This window comes from Bufo bufo, chromosome 3, assembly GCF_905171765.1.
Source record: "Bufo bufo chromosome 3, aBufBuf1.1, whole genome shotgun sequence".
NCBI classification, from domain to species: Eukaryota; Metazoa; Chordata; class Amphibia; order Anura; family Bufonidae; genus Bufo; species Bufo bufo.
In genome coordinates this window covers 267,582,771-267,600,637 of record NC_053391.1, presented here as the reverse complement: position 1 = coordinate 267,600,637, position 17,867 = coordinate 267,582,771, and the positions used below count along the sequence as shown (strand labels likewise).

The 17,867-nt window shown below is 42.7% G+C and overlaps 1 protein-coding gene across 2 annotated transcripts in view; it reads right to left on the bottom strand.

Moving 5' to 3' along the window:
* SARS1 (seryl-tRNA synthetase 1) overlaps positions 1-17,867 on the bottom strand; it is a 161,888-nt gene that overhangs the window by 92,411 nt on the left and 51,610 nt on the right. For both annotated transcript variants that reach the window (XM_040424133.1, XM_040424134.1), the window contains exons 4-6: positions 14,369-14,527; positions 13,419-13,562; positions 7,965-8,120 (exon numbers count right to left, since the gene is read on the bottom strand). In XM_040424133.1, the coding sequence (XP_040280067.1) occupies positions 7,965-8,120; positions 13,419-13,562; positions 14,369-14,527 (459 nt within the window). The remainder of the gene's footprint in view (positions 1-7,964; positions 8,121-13,418; positions 13,563-14,368; positions 14,528-17,867) is intronic.

Below are 17,867 nucleotides of genomic sequence, written 5' to 3'. Positions count from 1 at the left end.
ATTTATTAATTTAGTAAAAAGCATAACAAACACATCAAATACAGACAATCATCAATTGAGTCCAGTACAAATCAAATACATGGGATCAATCATAACAGTTCCTCATGACCCAAGTTCGGGACAGAAGAAAAAGATATCACTTTCAGGATGAACAGTACCCAAGATATCAATCCTAAGGAAGATTCAAAGTACTGCACACACACACACACACACACACACACATTCACACACGCCTTCATTGGTCAGAACAGTCCTTCAGTCATCTATGGTACTAGAGTCTGGGCTCCAATCCAGGGGTCCCATATCTTCATGAAGCGATCAGGGGTCCCTCTTCTCTCAAACACAAACTTGTATAATTCAAGATCAGCATTAACTAGATGTACCCATTGTTGCACAGTAGGATTCTTAGGAGGTTTCCAGTTGAGAAGGATAGTTTTCCTAGCATAATATAAGAGTATTCTATACAGCTTCCTGCCAAATTTGGTTGGAACAATCTCGTTAGCTACTCCCAACAGACTAGTGAGCTCAGTACAGACGTTAGGAAAGCCTAGTTTGTCATTAATATATTTATGGATTTCTTCCCAGAAGCCAAGAATAATCGGACACTGCCAAACCATGTGTATAAGACAACCGTTTTCATGTCCACATCTTGTGCAATGAGGGTTCGGCAATTTACCCATTTTAAATAGCCTCACAGGAGTATAATAAATCCTATGAAGCCACTTAACTTGAATCAACTGATCCCTAGCACTTACCACTGTAGATCTCCATGTACAGCTAGATTCTTTAACATGAACATCTTCCAAACCTTCAATGTCCCTTTTCCACCTAACAAATGCCCTGTCCAGGGGGGAGTCCTGCAACGCCATCAACGACGCATACAGGGTCGACACTGGTTTGACCAACGGAACCCTCCTAATCACTGCCTCAACTGTACCACACTCCAGTTTTAAAGGTTCTCTACCAAACTGAGCCTGACAGGCATGCCTGAGTTGAAGATATCTATACAAACAACGCTGGGACAAATTAAATTCCTGTTTCAAACTATTAAAGGTTCTAAATAAGCCTTTATCATATAGTTGGGTAAGGTAGCGCACCCCCCTCTGAGGCCAAAATTCAAACTCCAGTAATGAGAACAGCTCCGGAAGCACTCTGTTTCTCCACAAAGGCAAATATGGCGACCAAGTAATATCATTCTCATCAGGGTTACATTTCTGACCCCATTTGACCCACATCTGTACTGCAGCAGCCATCGATTAGGTGTAGTGTACTGTAGACCTAGCCCCCCTCCTATATGCCAAGTTCGTAAGTGCCTCATAGGACCCCAATAAAGCTGCCTCCAACACTACCGCCGGGTTACCTGAGTCAGCCCGTACCCACCACGCCACATAGCTCAGCTGCACCGCTACATAATACATGTACAGGTTTGGCAAGGCAAGACCCCCCCGCAGGTAAGACGCCTGGAGGGTGGATCTCGCTATTCTGGGAGAAGACTTATTCCATAGAAAGGGAGCGATTATCCTATCCAAAGTAGCAAAATGTCTCTTGGGGAGTAACACTGGGGCAGCCCTATATAAGTATAGCAAATTGGGAGAAGAATAATTTTTACCACATTGATACGCCCAACCAGAGTTAAAGGAAGGTTTTCCCAAGCCTCTAGCTTTTGAGTAATGGATTGCATTGTAGGAGCAACATTCAAATCATAAAATTTTGCCACTTCTTTATGAACAATAATCCCCAAATATGTAAATTGCTCCACTATCTGAAGCTTATTGTTCACCGAAATGCGAGCTGGGTCAACATCATCAACCAGACATAGACTAGACTTAGCCCAGTTCACACGGAGACCCGAGAAACCCCCAAATTGATCAACAACACCCAAAAGGGTATCCAAGGATTTCCCTGAATCTGCTAGGTAAACCAGCATGTCATCAGCATATAATGAAAGCTTTTCTGATATTCCAGCTATTTCCCAACCTTCTATACCTGAGTTAGAGGATATGAGTATCGACAAAGGTTCCATGATTAATGCAAATAACAGGGGGGAGAGAGGGCAGCCCTGTCTAGTGCCTCTACCCAAGGGGAAGGAGTCCGATGTGTACCCATTCACCCTGACTCTCGCCGAAGGGGATCTATAAAGCATTTGTAGCCAGCACAAAAAATTCTCCGGAAAGCCCATTTGGGTCAGCACTGCCCACATAAACTCCCATTCTACTGAATCAAATGCTTTTTCATTGTCTAAGGACGCAAGAGCCCTCATACCTCTGTTATCATGTTTGACCTGAAGATTAGTGAACAATCGCCTTAAATTAATATCTGTGGTTTTCCCTGGCATAAAACCCGATTGATCTACCCCAACCAAGGAGAGAATTACCCCCGCAATCTTAACGCCAGTACCTTCGCAAAGATTTTGACGTCAAGATTCAGAAGTGAGATAGGTCGATAAGAGCTACACTGGTCAGATGGCTTCCCCTACTTGTGAATCACTACTATCGTTGCCTCCAGAAAGGACGGTGGCAACGAACCACTTTCCAGTGCATACCTCAACAGCTTCCCAAATCTACTAACCAGGTCTTTAGAAAATCGCTTATACCATTCAGCAGGAAATCCATCGGGTCCCGGGGTTTTCTTGGTTGCTAAGGAACTAATGGCCGTTTCAATCTCCAGGTCAGATATGTCTGCCGCCAGGGCCCCCCTGTCATCTCTGTCCAAAGAAGGGATATTAATACCTGCTAAGAAATTGACAATTTCCTCCGAAGTACACGTGATCTTGGGGGCATACAATGTCTCATAATAGGAGGCAAACTGTCGGCAGACATCTCTGGGCTCCCTCAATAAGAGCCCCTGATCATTCAGAATTCCCGCCACCACCGTTTGTTGAGTCTCAGATCTAGTCAAGTACGCCAAGGCCCTGCCACACTTATCACCATCTGAAAAAATAGTTTGCCTCTGATTTAAAAGTTTCTTCTCAGTATATTCAGTTAAATGCAAAGTAAACCTGCGCTGCGCCTCAAGCCATAGAGTCTGTTTCTCAGGGCACGGATCTAGTATATATAACCTCTCCTTATCAGCTAGTTCCGTCTCTAGTTTTATCTGTTTGATATTCAGTTCCTTTCTATGAGTTGCAATAGCAGCAATCAATGCCCCCCTCATTACTGACTTGAAAGCATCCCATTCTATCAGAGGATTCGTAGACCCTTCATTTTCTGCCCAATACGGAATCAGGGACTTTAGGGATTGCATCCTGAATTTCCGATATATTATGAATTTGTTCAGGGCCTTTAAATTTATAATAGTCCGGAACGAGCCTTCTTTCTTCTCTACCAGGAAAAGATTTGAGTAGAACCCCTGTCTGTCCTAGCTGTGTTGGTGGAACCTGAACTATCACGTCCATCTCCAGAAGGCTCTGAATTCCCTGCAGGATTTTCTTGCGTACATTGGAGGAGCTTGGGTTGGTAACAATGAAGCGGTCTGGGGGAGATGAAGAAAGTTCGATTCGGTATCCGAATTTTATGATGTCCCGGACCCAAGGGTTCGGGGTAATGGACTCCCAAGGAGTCAGAAAATTCTTCAATCTCCCTCGGACTCTGGCGTCATTGTTTATCCGAGGGTTTTCTTTGAGAGGAGGAAGGGTTAATTCTACCCCTGCCCCCTTTCGGATAGCTCCAGCGTCCTGACTTCCCTTTATCCCTATAAGATTTGTTCTGGTTGGTGGGGGCCCGAAAGGGATATTTCCTTTTATAGGGTCTCTCCTCTGGGAAGCCCTTTTTCTTGTCCGCAGCCTTTTCTAAAATACGGTCCAGGACAGGGCCAAAGACATATTCCCCCGAGAACGGAATGGAGCATAATTTCATTTTTGAAGTGTTGTCTCCTGACCAGCTCTTCATCCACAGAGCCCGGCGGGCCGCGTTGGAGAGGCAGGCATCTTTAGCAGCAAATCTGACAGATTCTGCCGAGGCATCTGCCATAAATGCCGTGGTGGACTTTAGTAAGGGGAGGGACCTTAAGATTTCTTCCCTAGGGGTGTTATCCCTAATGTGAGACTAATTCATTTAGCCACAGTCCCATGGACCTTGCCACCGAGGTGGCAGCGATATTTGCTTTTAAATTAAACATGGCGGCTTCCCCCGATTTTTTTAAAAGACTATCCGCCTTCCTATCCATGGGGTCGCGTAACTGGGAGGTGTCCTCGAAGGGCAAGGCAGTATTTTTATTGACTTTTGCCACTTGAATATCGATTTTGGGTGTTTCATTGAAAATTTTTCCTTCGTTAGGGTCAAATAATAGACGATTCCTGAAGGACCTGGACACCCTCAAGCGCTTCTCTGGATTGGACCATTCATCAAGCACCATATCTCGTATGTTTTCGTTGATCGGAAAAACCCGGGTTTTTTTAACCCGGAGTTTCCCGAACATCTCATCCTGCACCAAGTGGGCTTTTGGGGCTTCTTCTACCCCCATAGTGGCCCGAACTGCCCTTAGTAGGTCTGGCATTCCTTCCAAGAAAAAACAAAATTTCCTATCTGATTCGGAAGTCTCAATATCAGAGGATGCCTCCTCATCCTCCCAGGCTCTGGATGATGAAGCATTTTCCGCTATCTCCTCCGAATCCGATAAAGAAGGAGATGGTCCCCTCCGTTTTTTAGGTGGAGGCGGGTCTCTGGGTAAAGAGGAAATTTGGGATAAGGAGGATTTAACTTCCTCGTGTATCATGGATCTCAACTCGTCAAAAAAGGAAGGCTGTTCTTCAGAAATAACGCTAGAGATACAGTCCTTGCATAATCTCTTGCGGTAGTCGTCCGGAAGCCGTTTGAGGCAGGACACACACTTAGCTGGCTTCCTGACTTTCTTCTGAGCCTCCTTAGGGACCTGGGAATAACAACCCCAATCAGCCATGATAAATACACACAGGGAAATATAGCCTGAAGCCCCAAGCCAGAGAGGTGGAGGAGGAGGAGGAACAAGCAACCTGGTACAGTGTCTTAAAAGAAGTAACAGGGCAAAAAAGGGCTTCCCCACAGGGGAACTTACGGCAGGCGGCACAGAAGGATCTCCAGGGGAGCGGGGCTCGGTCGACATGACGGCACGCTCACTCACACACACCGCTGAGACGATCGACGCTTGTAATGCTGGCGCCAAAGTTTTAAACTGGAGACGCTTCCTGAATGACGTCACTTCCTTCTCCACCGGAAGTGACGTCTGCCGCTTTACCTGAAGCGCTTAGGCGCGCACCCGACTACAGCCATGGAGGCCCGGCGGGAGATCGCGGCCCGGGAGCAGGCTCACATATCGTAATGGAGCAAGGCCTCCCTCCTTCACCCCTGCCCAGCATTAGTACGCAGACCGCAGGAGGGCAGGGGGAACACCAGGTAAGGTGTTATGAAGTCCATCATCTTCATCTCCCCACAGGGAGACTCTCTCTGCCCCTGTCCTCTGTAGGGACAGGAAACACTGGTGCTGGGAGGGGGGGATTTAAACCCTCTCTCTGTTCCTGCCCCTACAGAGGTCAGGGGTCAATCTCCTAGTGGCCGTCGTGGTGATGAGGTGGAAACTTTTTTGCTTAGTGTTGCCTCCTAGTGGCAGCAGCAGCTATACCCATGGTCTCCTGTGTCCCCCAATGATACGAGCGAGAAATGAATTAGGACAGCAAAAGGGGCAATATGGACAATCACAATACATTAGTAAGAGTCTTGTACATGAGAGCTGGTTTAACCCATGGACGGCGCGCTGATCGGGCGGGTGCAGGAGCTGCGCCCGCCCGATCCACGGCAGGGGTCCGGCAGTCAGTGATAGATGGACTCCTGCTGTATGCGCCGGCTATCATAAAAACAGTGCCAAAACAGCAATTTTTTTTTATCTTGCCTCACAAAAAGTGCAGTATAGAGCAACCAAAATGCACATGTACCCTAAAATAGTACCAACAAAACTGCCACCCAATCCCGTTGTTTCCAAAATTGGGTCTTTTTTTGGAGTTTCTACTCTAGGGGTGCATCAGGGGATCTTCAAATGTGACATGGCAGCATAAAATTATCCCAGTGAAATCTGCCTTCCAAAAACCATATGGCGTTCCTTTCCTTCTGCGCCCTGCCGTGTGCCCGTACAGCCGTTTACGACTACATATGGGGTGTTTCTGTAAACTACAGAATCAGGGCAATAAATATTGAGTTTTGTTTGGCTGTTAACCCTTGCTTTGTTAGTGGAAAAAAATTGATTAAATTGGAAAATGTGCCAAAAAAGTGAAATTCTGAAATTTCATCTCCATTTTCCATTAATTCTTGTGGAACACCTAAAAGGGTTAACAGAGTTTGTAAAATCAGTTTTGAATACCTTGAGGGATGTAGTTTCTAAAATGGGGTCATTTTTGGGTGGTTTCTATTATGTAAGCCTCACAAAGTGACTTCAGACCTGAACTGGTCCTTAAAGAGTAGGTTTTGGAAATTTTCAGAAAAATTTCAAGATTTCCTTCTAAACTTCTAACGTCCCCAAAAAATAAAACGGCATTCACAAAATGATCCAAACATGAAGTAGACATATGGGGAATGTAAAGTAGTAACTATTTTTTGAGTTATTACTATCTATTATAAAAGTAGAGAAATGGAAATTTTTCTACATTTTTGGTCAATTTGGTATTTTTTTTTATAAATAAAAATTAACATTTTTTTACTTAATTTTACCACTGTAATGAAGTACAATATGTGATGAAAAAACAATCTGAGAATGGTCTGGATAAGTAAAAGTGTTTTAAAGTTGTTACCACATGTGTTACCAAAGTGACCTGTCAGATTTACTAAAAATGGCCTGGGCAGAAAGGTGAAAAATAGATTGGTCCTGAAAAAGTGAAACTGGTATTTACCACATTGTTTATTGAAAAAAAGCTAACATTCTACGTGGGGTGAAACTGAATGCAATTCCACCATTTTTTGGGGTTCTGTTTTTATTGTGCTCCCTATGTGCTAAAATGACAGGACAACCTTATTCTGTAGATCAGTACAATTACGGATATCAAATTTTTATAGTTTCTATTACAACTTTTAAAAAAAATAACCTTTGAAAAATGTGTATTCTTTGCATCACTATATCCTGAACCAATTACTAGTATATTTCCATCTAGACAGCTCCTCAAGGGCTTGTTTTTTGACACATCAAGCTGTAGCTTATACTGGTACCATTTTCGGGTACATATGACTTTTTGATCACTTTTGATTCAATTATAGCTGGGGGTAGGGCAAAGTGACAAAACAGTGTTTCGGACATTTCGATTTTTCTTTCTGTTATTACTACTGCAGCCTTAGGGAATTATCCATAAGGCCTCATGCACACGGCCGGGATTCCTGCTGACAGCAGGAGCGCACGGCGTCATTGGTTGCTATGACGCCGTGCGCTTCATGCCGCCGCCGCTGTACAGTAATACACTCGTATAGTGTATTACTGTACAGCAGCGGCTGCATGAAGCGCACGGCGTCATAGCAACCAATGACACCGTGCGCTCCTGCTGTCAGCAGGAATCCCGGCCGGGTTACCACGGACCGCTCTCGGCAGCGGAACACGGCCGTGTGCACGAGGCCTAAAGCTGATGCTAAACCTGCTAGAAGCAGGGCCTGACAGGCGGTTAACAAAGGCAGCAGACTGGGAGTCTTCCCTAACCACAGCAACCAATTGGAACCCCAAGATTTTGCCTGTAACAGCATTTGAGGGGTTAAACGACCAAAATAAAAGTAATCTCCTATACCGATCATTGCCAATGGGTGTCAGCTGCATTATACAGCCAGCACCCGTCATATGTGTTGTGGGCTCAGATTGTACATGTATAAAGGATATACCGGTCATATAGCGCACAGGGGTTAACAGCTCTACAAGCATGGCTGCAGTTATGCTGGCCAATACTGAGTATTTCAAAAAAGGTTCTTTTAATTATTCCATTGTATTTGTTCCATTTTCCCAGATAATGTATTTAATTAACAAACCTTATACAGTTCTTCATCAAATTGGCTTAATTGTGCTACTTCCTGCATTATATCTTTCCGCATGAAGAATGGCGTGTAAATAGGGGTATAACCTTTTCCAGCCAACGTCTGAAGTGCATACTGGATAATAGCTTGCTCCAAAAACACCAGTGGACCCTATAGAGAGACAGAGAAAACAGCACAAATGTTCAGACAGTATGGCTCATAACTGCTAAAAGCATATACATATTCATAAATACATTTTAAATGGAACCAGTCAGCATATTTGTCAAACGCAACTAATGATATGTAATGTGTAAATTTGGGTCACTGAGCCTTCTTACACTGAGTCACGGAATGACTGCTACAAGTCCGCACATCTCATTGTGATTAATATCCCCCCCCAACATGACACCTGCTCTGTAATCTCATGCATGTTCCGGAAAAACTCTTACACTCCCTTCTACTCTGGTGTCGCTTATTGTGCTTGTCATGAGAGGAGACGCTAACGAGTATTACAGTTTTACAGCGCATAGAAAAGGTTACAGACTAGCTAGGATGTCAGGGGGCTGTCAATCTGTAGGGGGCAATATCATACTACAACCTAAGGATATGAGCAAGCCTACATCCATAGAAGATTTGCGTTTAGTTCTCCAGGATGTTTGGAACAATATCCCTGCCGAGTTGCTTCAAAAACGGTGTGCTAATGTAACTAGAAGAACTAATGCTGTTTGAAGGCCACACCAAATACTGACTTCAAGTTTTCTTTTATTCATTCACTTAACTGTTTGTTTAGGAGTTAAAAAAATGCTAACACTTCTATTTTTTAAAGCATTCTTAAATTTGCAGCATTTATCCCCCATCTGCCTAAAATGTTTGCACTGGACATGTGCTGCAGGTTTATGATATTATCCTCATAGATTGTAAGCTCTTGTGAGCAGGGCCCTCATTTTAATTGTCGACTTGTCTGTTGCTATGTTATTTATGACTCTGTTTGTACTTGGACCCCCTGATCGTAAAGACCAATCTGGTTGCTATATAAATAAAGATTTTTATTATTAATATACAATTTTTTTTCAGATTTCTATCTATACGTCCCCCAAATGAATGCTGGTATGAAGTATGGTATGTATGCAGGATTACTCCCCAATATCCAGCAGCCTCGCAGTCACAATAAGTAAACTAACACCATTCTCTCCCATGAAGGCAACAGGGAGATAATTCTCTATGACCTGACCACTGTGGGACAAGAAAACACTGGAGGAGGCCCATTCAATAAATCTCTGTTCCTGCTCCTTCAGAGGTTTAACCTTCTGATGGTGCAGTCATGGAGGGTAAATAGAAAGAAAAAAAAACACCACAGGGATCCTCTGCAGCTCCCATACCAACAATGACCTTTTGGTCCAGTGACCACGGCAGCCAATCACCAACTTTAGCAGGTCACCGCTGCAACCAATATTGGCTGCAGTGGTCATATATCCCTGTGACTGAGTGTCATCTCGGGACCAAGAAGCAGAAAGAGACAAGATATTAGTCAGCCTCAGTATGGGAGTGGTGGGGGATCCAAAAGCTTTGTTTAGCTTTTTTCATTTTTGAACAGCACATTTTCCAATTTTACAAATAATTGTTTTGCCCGGGAATTCCCTTCAACTTTTTAGATTGGCTTTCTCCCTCAAAGTTCTCTACCCTTATTATTATTATTGGATGTTATATAACCACCTATCAAGCTCATATGATGCTAGATGAGGGTTCAGTTTTACTGTATATTAGAACAATGGTTAGATTTTGGGCTAGTTTCAGGCAGCAATAGATCATATACAAATTACCTACAAATCAGCAGCACATTTTAAGAGACGCTGTCACCACTAAATGCAGTGCACTCTGCAGGTAGCATGTTAGGGTGCTTTCACACACACAGCAGATTTTGTTGCAGAATTGTCCAGCCTGAAAATCAGTTCCATTCATTTGAATGAGATGACAAGCACATGGATTTCTATAAGCCCCATTCGGGTGAATGGAACGGATTGTCAGTCGCGGAAAACTCTGCAAAAAAAGTTGCCGCGTGTGAAGGCTCCCTTATATAGCATAAAAAGCTGAACATACTGATATACAGTTTAATTGAAAACTATTCAGCTAAACTTGCAAGTTATACATTTAAGTCTCTAAGTGCCCTCGTACATGGGGGCTTTCTTTATCAGCGATTGACATTTCTCTCTTTAACCTTTCAGGACCCTGCCATTTTTCACCTTTCTGCCCAGGCCATTTTTAGCAATTCTCACATGTGTCACTTTATGTGGTAATAACTTTAAAACACTTTTAATTATCCAGGCCATTCTGAGATTGTTTTCTCATCACATATTGTACTTCATGACAATGGTAAAATTGAGTAAAAAAAAAATCATTTTTATTTATAAAAAAATTCCAAAATGTACCCAAAATTTTGAAAAATTTGCAAATTTCTATATCTCTACTTTTATAATAGATAGTAATAACTCCAAAAATAGTTACTACTTTACATTACCCATATGTCTACTTCATGTTTGGATCATTTTGTGAATGCCATTTTATTTTTTGGGGATGTTAGAAGTTTAGAAGGAAATCTTGAAATTTTTCTGAAAATTTCCAAAACCTACTCTTTAAGGACCAGTTCAGGTCTGAAGTCACTTTGTGAGGCTTACATAATAGAAACCACCCAAAAAAGGTTTTAGAAACTACACCCCTCAAGGTATTCAAAACGGATTTTACAAACTTTGTTAACCCTTTAGGTTTTCCCCAAGAATTAATGGAAAATGGAGATGAAATATCAGAATTTCACTTTTTTGGCAGATTTTCCATTTTAATCATTTTTTTTCCACTAACAAAGCAAGGGTTAACAGCCAAACAAAATTCTATATTTACTGCCCTCATTCTGTAGTTTACAGAAACACCCCATATTTAGTCGTAAACGGCTGTACGGGCACATGGCAGTGCGCTGAAGGAAAGGAACGCCATATGGTTTTTGGGTAATTTTAAAGGGCTTCTACCACCAGAAATACTGTTATGTAGCTGACTGACATTAGCGATGCGCTAATGTCAGCACTACATAACAGTATGTTTCTAACATTTGTCCCTGCAGCCGTTTTTGTAAAAAAAGCACTTTTATTATATGCTAATGAGCCTCTAGGTGCTATGTGAGCGTAAAATCAGCACCTAGAGGCTTCGTCTACTCATGTTTTATCCCGCCCAGGTCCCCTGTTCTGCCCGCCCAGCTCCTCTTGATTGATGCCACGGTCCACCACATCGTTGATGAAATCCCGCGCCTGCGCCGTTCACTTGTCTTCGGCGCAGTGAGTGAAGGCCGCTCTCCTGATGCCGGCTTCCTCACTGTGATGTAGTCGGCGCAGGCGCAGTGAGGAATCCGGCACCAAGAGCGCATCATTCACTCACTGAGCCTGCGCTGAAGACAGAAGTGAACGGCGCAGGCGCGGGATTTCATCAACGATGGGGTGGACCGTGGCATCAATCAAGAGGATCTGGGCGGGCAGAACAGGGGACCTGGGCGGGATAAAGCAAGAGTAGACGGAGCCTCTAGGTGCTGATTTTACGCCCACATTAGCATATAATTAGCATATAATTAGCATATAATAAAATATAATAAAAGTGCTTTTGTTTACAAAAACGGCTGCAGGGACAAATGTTAGAAACATACTGTTATGTAGTGCTGACATTAGCGCATCGCTAATGTCAGACAGCTACATAACAGTATTTCTGGTGGTGGAAGCCCTTTAAGTTGCCATGTCACATTTGAAGACCCCCTGATGCACCCCTAGAGTAGAAACTCCCCAAAAAATTACTACAGGATAAGGTGACAGTTTTGTTGGTACTATTTTAGGATACATATGATTTTTGGTTTCTCTATATTACACTTTTTGTGAGGCAAGATTAAAAAAAAAAAAAAAAAAAGCGCCGTTTTGGAACAGTTTTTATTTTTTGTTATTTACAATGTTCATCTGACAGGTTAGATCATGTGGTATTTTTATAGAGCAGGTTGCTACGGATGCGACAATACCGAACATGTCTACTTTTTTGGTGTTTGTTTCAGTTTTACACCCTAAAACATTTAAAAAAAAAAATTTTTTTTAGTGTCCTCATATTCTGAAAGCCATAGTTTTTTTTTATGGTAGGGTATCATTTTTGCGTGATGAGAGGACGGTTTGATTGGCACTATTTTGGGGTGCATATAACTTTTTGATCGCTTGCTATTACACTTTTTGTGATGTAAGGTAACAAAAAAAAAATTGCTTTTTTTTACAAAGTTCTTATTTTAAAAAATTTACAATGTTCATCTGACAGGTTAGGTCATGTGGTATTTTTATAGAGCAGGTTGTTACGAACGTGGCAATACCAATTTTTTTTTTTACATTTAACACAATAAAAGCATTTTTGAAACAAAAAAAAAAAATCATGTTTTAGTGTCTCCACAGTCTGAGTGCTATATTTCTTTTTTTGGGCCATTGTCTTAGGTAGGGGGCTCATTTTTTGCAGGATGAGGTGACTGTTAGATTGGTACTATTTTGGGGGACATATGCCTTTTTGATCACTTGGTGTTGCACTTTTAGTGATGTAAGGTGACCAGAAAATGTTTTTTTAGCACAGTTTTTATTTTATTTTTTTGACTGTGTTCATCTGAGGGGTTAGGTCATGTTATATTTTTATGGAGCCGGTCGATACGGACGCGGCGATACCCAATATGTCTACTTTTCTTTTTTTCACAATTTTTTTACAATTGTTTTTTTTTTACTTTATTTTGGGAAAAGGACACTTTTTTTCTCTTTTTTACTTGAAACTTTAATTTATTTATTTTTAAACTTTATTTTTTTTAACTTTATTTTTTGTCCCACTCTGGGACTTCAACCTTTGGGGGTCTGATCCCCTTTACAATGCATCACAATACTTCTGTATTGTGATGCATTGGCTGTAAGTGTATTACAGACTGTAATACACTTACAGCCTGCTTGCCTGTGACCCTGGATCTCACAGGCTCTCCCGGAAGGCAGCCATGATGCTTAAGCAAGGCATCGGGGAGCCTTCCCTGCCTTAGGCATGGCCACCCTGCACACATCTGAAGCCCGCACGTGCCGCATTCAGCTCTGACCGCGGCCGCGCAGGGGTTAATGCGCTGGCATCGGTGATTTCACCGATGCCGCCTCATACAGCAGGACTGCCGGATCCCTGCCGTGGATTGGGCGGGCGCAGCTCCTGCACCCTGCTGATCAGCACGCTGTACGTTAAGTCACATCCAGTTGCGCCGTTCAAGTACCGTGCTGGGCGTTAAGCAGACTTACACAGAGAATGCTATCAATAACTGATAATAGTCAGCTCAGGAACAGCCAATTTAAATGGATAAAATTACTATCACTGTGCTCAGCTACTTCTGCTCTATATGGCAGATTACACAGTATTTTGTGGTGACAGGTCCTCTTTAACAAAACTCACCTTAAGAAAGTACCCTCTGCTACCAGCAACCACTGCCCCTTTCTCTCCTTCAAAGCCGTCTACCATAGTGACCAGATCTACATGAGAGTACTTCTTTCTTTGAGTACAATCCCCTGACAATCGTTCCACTTTGTTATCATTGTCCTAGAAACAAAACATCAGAACAAAAAGTCAACTATGTCCCCAACGTATGCTTCTAAAAAGAGAACTTAAAATGGAAGCAAACTTGTACAGTAAGGTCTTTCTGTCTGTTGTACAAATAGAAACCTCATACGAAATGAGAAATATTTTGTAATGAAAATAAAATAAATCAAAGACAAATTTTTCATAATTCTAACATGCAATTTATAAGAAATCAGATGAGATATTACTGCACAGAAGAAACATATTTTCATCTGAATGTTTAAAGGATAACTGTCATTTTTATTTGCTAGTTTATTAGAGCTAGGCATGTATACCTCAGTTAGTCTGTCAATGATTGCGAAAAGATCTGTAATTAGCTTATAACTTACATTAATGTCTCCTGTCCCTTTCCACTGCTCCCTTAAAAGACCGTTCCTATGGCTCATCTGTCTCCGGCTAGGAAGACAGAAGGGCGGTCCTTCACACTGCATGCTTGCATTAGGCTTCAGAGTGAGGAAGTGTGTCTCTCAGTAATACAATCTGATTGGATGGCAGGAAGCTGCTGGCTACAGCAAGTTTGTATGTAACCTGAGGGAATGCAGTTTTGGCCTCAGAGAACTGGCAGAGGAGCCATCTTGAGAAGATCCTCATAATGTAGGATTCAAAACAGCCATAACTAAGGGGAAATCTCAAGGAAAACAGTGGTAAGTGAAGAAACTAAAGATTGCTTTATGCATAATGCTGCTGCAGCAGTAACATATGCTAAAATAGATTTTTTGATGAAAATATGACAGTTATCCTTTAATATGAAATATACATGTACAGACCTCATCGTTACTGATTGGAACACTTGGATGCAGCAGGTTTCCTATTTCTCTTAGACACTCAAATCTTGCAGTCTCTAAACGTAAACGCTCTGCATCTGTTTCGGCTATTTTTTCATCTATCATGATCCGCAACTTCTTGATTTGTGTTACTGTCAATGGCTGAAGCAAGTAAAATGATAACACGTGTGAAATAAAATAAAAAAAAATTATATATAATAATAATAATGTAAAACCAATGCCAGTATAAACACAACATCCTAAAACAAAGAATAAGGGAGCATGGCCTTTCAGACATACTTTTCCATGGCTAAGCTACTAAAGGTCCCTTTACACGGGACAACATAGCAGGTGACTGTCGGGAAGGAAGCGTTCCAAGTGCCTGCTGGTCAGTGGAAGAGGCCGCTGTATTTACATACAGTGATTTACTCCACAGTATGGAGAGGAGTGATCACTAATGCCATCTCTCGTCCCCATACTGACTAGTTGTACGTCGGCAGCAGAAGCTGTTTACATAGCACAATCTGCTGGCAAACGATAATTTTTGTGACCACATAAAAGATCTTTTACCCGATGAACGAGTGTTGCTGCCTGCTTGCTTATCATTTAGTATAGTTGCTTTATTAATTTATAATTTACATTTATAATATACTAGTGCCAAATGCCAATTTCCTCCACCACCACCCACTCCCCCCCACCTCACTAATAAAGCAATTAATTGGTAGTCACCGAGGTGAGGGGTGGTGGAAATTTGCATTTGGCACTTATATATTATAAATGTAAATTATAAATTAATAAAGCCCTTAGTTAGTAGTATAATTTAATTTTTATAATTTACATTTATAATATACTAGTACACCATCCCCCCTCCTCACTGACCTCCAAGGGATTAATTATCATATAAGATGTATATAAATATATACACTGCTCAAAAAAATAAAGGGAACACAAAAATAACACATCCTAGATCTGAATTAAATATTCTTCTGAAATACTTTGTTCTTTACATAGTTGAATGTGCTGACAACAAAATCACACAAAAATAAAAAAATGGAAATCTAATTTTTTAACCCATGGAGGTCTGGATTTGGAGTCACACTCAAAATTAAAGTAGAAAAACACACTACAGGCTGATCCAACTTTGATGTAATGTCCTTAAAACAAGTCAAAATGAGGCTCAGTAGTGTGTGTGGCCTCCACGTGCCTGTATGACCTCCCTACAAAGCCTGTGCATGCTCCTGATGAGGTGGCGGACGGTCTCCTGAGGGATCTCCTTCCAGACCTGGACTAAAGCATCTGCCAACTCCTGGACAGTCTGTGGTGCAACGTGACGTTGGTGGATAGAGCGAGACAGATGTGCTCAATTGGATTCAGGTCTGGGGAACGGACGGGCCAGTCCATAGCATCAATGCCTTCGTCTTGCAGGAACTGCTGACACACTCCAGCCACATGAGGTCTAGCATTGTCTTGCATTAGGAGGAACCCAGGGCCAACCGCACCAGCATATGGTCTCACAAGGGGTCTGAGGAACTCATCTCGGTACCTAATGGCAGTAAGGCAACCTCTGGCGAGCACATGGTGGCCAGTGCGACCCCCCCCCCCTCCCTCCCCAGTATTAAAAGCATTGGTGGCCAGTGCGGCCCCTCCCTCCCCAGTATTACTGTATTACTGGCCACCAATGCTTTTAATACTGGGGAGGGAGGGGGGTCTGGCCCCTGCTGCCTGGCAGCACCCGATCAGGGGGCTGAGATCCGCACAATTAACCCCTCAGGTGCGGCACCTGAGGGGTTAATTGTGCGGATAACAGCCCCCTGTAAGAGATCGGGTGCTACCAGGCAGCAGTGGGCAGTTATGTACATAGTTCTTAGTATATTCTAACTTGAAGCGTCCCCATCACCATGGGAACGCCTCTGTGTTAGAATATACTGTCGGATCTGAGTTTTCATGATCTAACTCAAATCCGATGGTATATTCTAACATCTCAGATCTGAAAAAGCTGTTATGCAGACGGATCCGCACTGAACGGATATCATCGTTTGCATTTATAGGTGCGGATCCGTCTGTGCAGATACCAGACGGATCCGCACCTAACGCAAGTGTGAAAGTAGCCTTATACGGTTGCATAAGTGTGCACACACTTAGGGTCCATTCACACGTCCGTAAGTGTTCTGCGGATCCGCAAAACACTGACACGGGCAATGTGCATTCCGCGATTTGCGGACCGCACATCGCCGGCACTATAATAGAAAATTACTATAATCTTGTCCACAATTGCGGACAAGAATAGGACATCTTCTATTTTTTTGCGGAAACGAAAGCACGGATGCGGAAGTGCGGATCCTGCAAATGCAGATGCGGACAGCACATTCCAGCCCCATGAAAATGAATGGGTCTGCACTCGTTCCGCAAAACTGCGGAAAGGATGTGGACCCATTTTGCAAACGTGTGAATGGACCCTTAAACTAATCGTCATGTTTGGTACCCACACCCGAACTTCACAGAAGTTCGGGTTTGGGATAGGTGTTCTGTAGATTTTATTATTTTCCCTTATAACATGGTTATAAGGGAAAATAATAACATTCTTAATACAGAATGCTAAGTAAAATAGTGATGGAGGGGTTAACAAATAAAAAAAAAATTTTTTTACTCACCTTAATCAACTTGTTCGCGCAGCCCGGCTTCTCCTCTTTCTTCTTCTCTGAGGAAAAGGACCTGTGGCGACATCCATGGTGATGGATCATGTGACGGACCATGTGATGAGCGCAGTGACGTCACCACAGGTCCTTTTCCTCCTCGACAGCAAAGAAGACAGAAGAGAAGCCGGGCTGCGTGAACAAGTGGATGAGGTGAGTTAAATTATTATTATTTTTTTTTAACTCCTCCAGCCCTATTTTACTAAGCATTCTGTATTAAGAATGCTATTATTTTTCCTTATAACCATGTTATAAGGGAAAATAATAATGATCGGGTCCCCATCCCGATCATCTCCTAGCAACCATGCGTGAAAATCGCACCGCATCCGCACTTGCTTGCGGATGCTTGCAATTTTCACGCAGCCCCATTCACTTCTATGGGGCTTGCGTTCCGTGAAAAACGCACAATATAGAGCATGCTGCGATTTTCACCCAACACACAACTGATGTGTGAAAATCAACGCTCATGTCCACAGCCCCATAGAAATGAATAGGTCTGGCTTGAGTGCGGGTGCAATGCGTTCACCTCACGCATTGCACCCCCGCGGAAATCTCACCTATGTGAAAGGGGCCTAAGGCTCCAGTTCCAGCTGAAAAAAAACAGCCCCAAATCATGATGCTGCCACCACCATGCTTCACTGTGGGTATGGTGTTCTTTTGGTGATGTGCAGTGTTGTTTTTGCGCCATACATATCTTTTGGAATTATGGTCAAAAAGTTCAACCTTCATCAGACCATAACACCTTTTCCCACATGCTTTTGTGAGACTTCAGATGTGTTTTTGCAAAATATAGCCTGGCTTGGATGTTT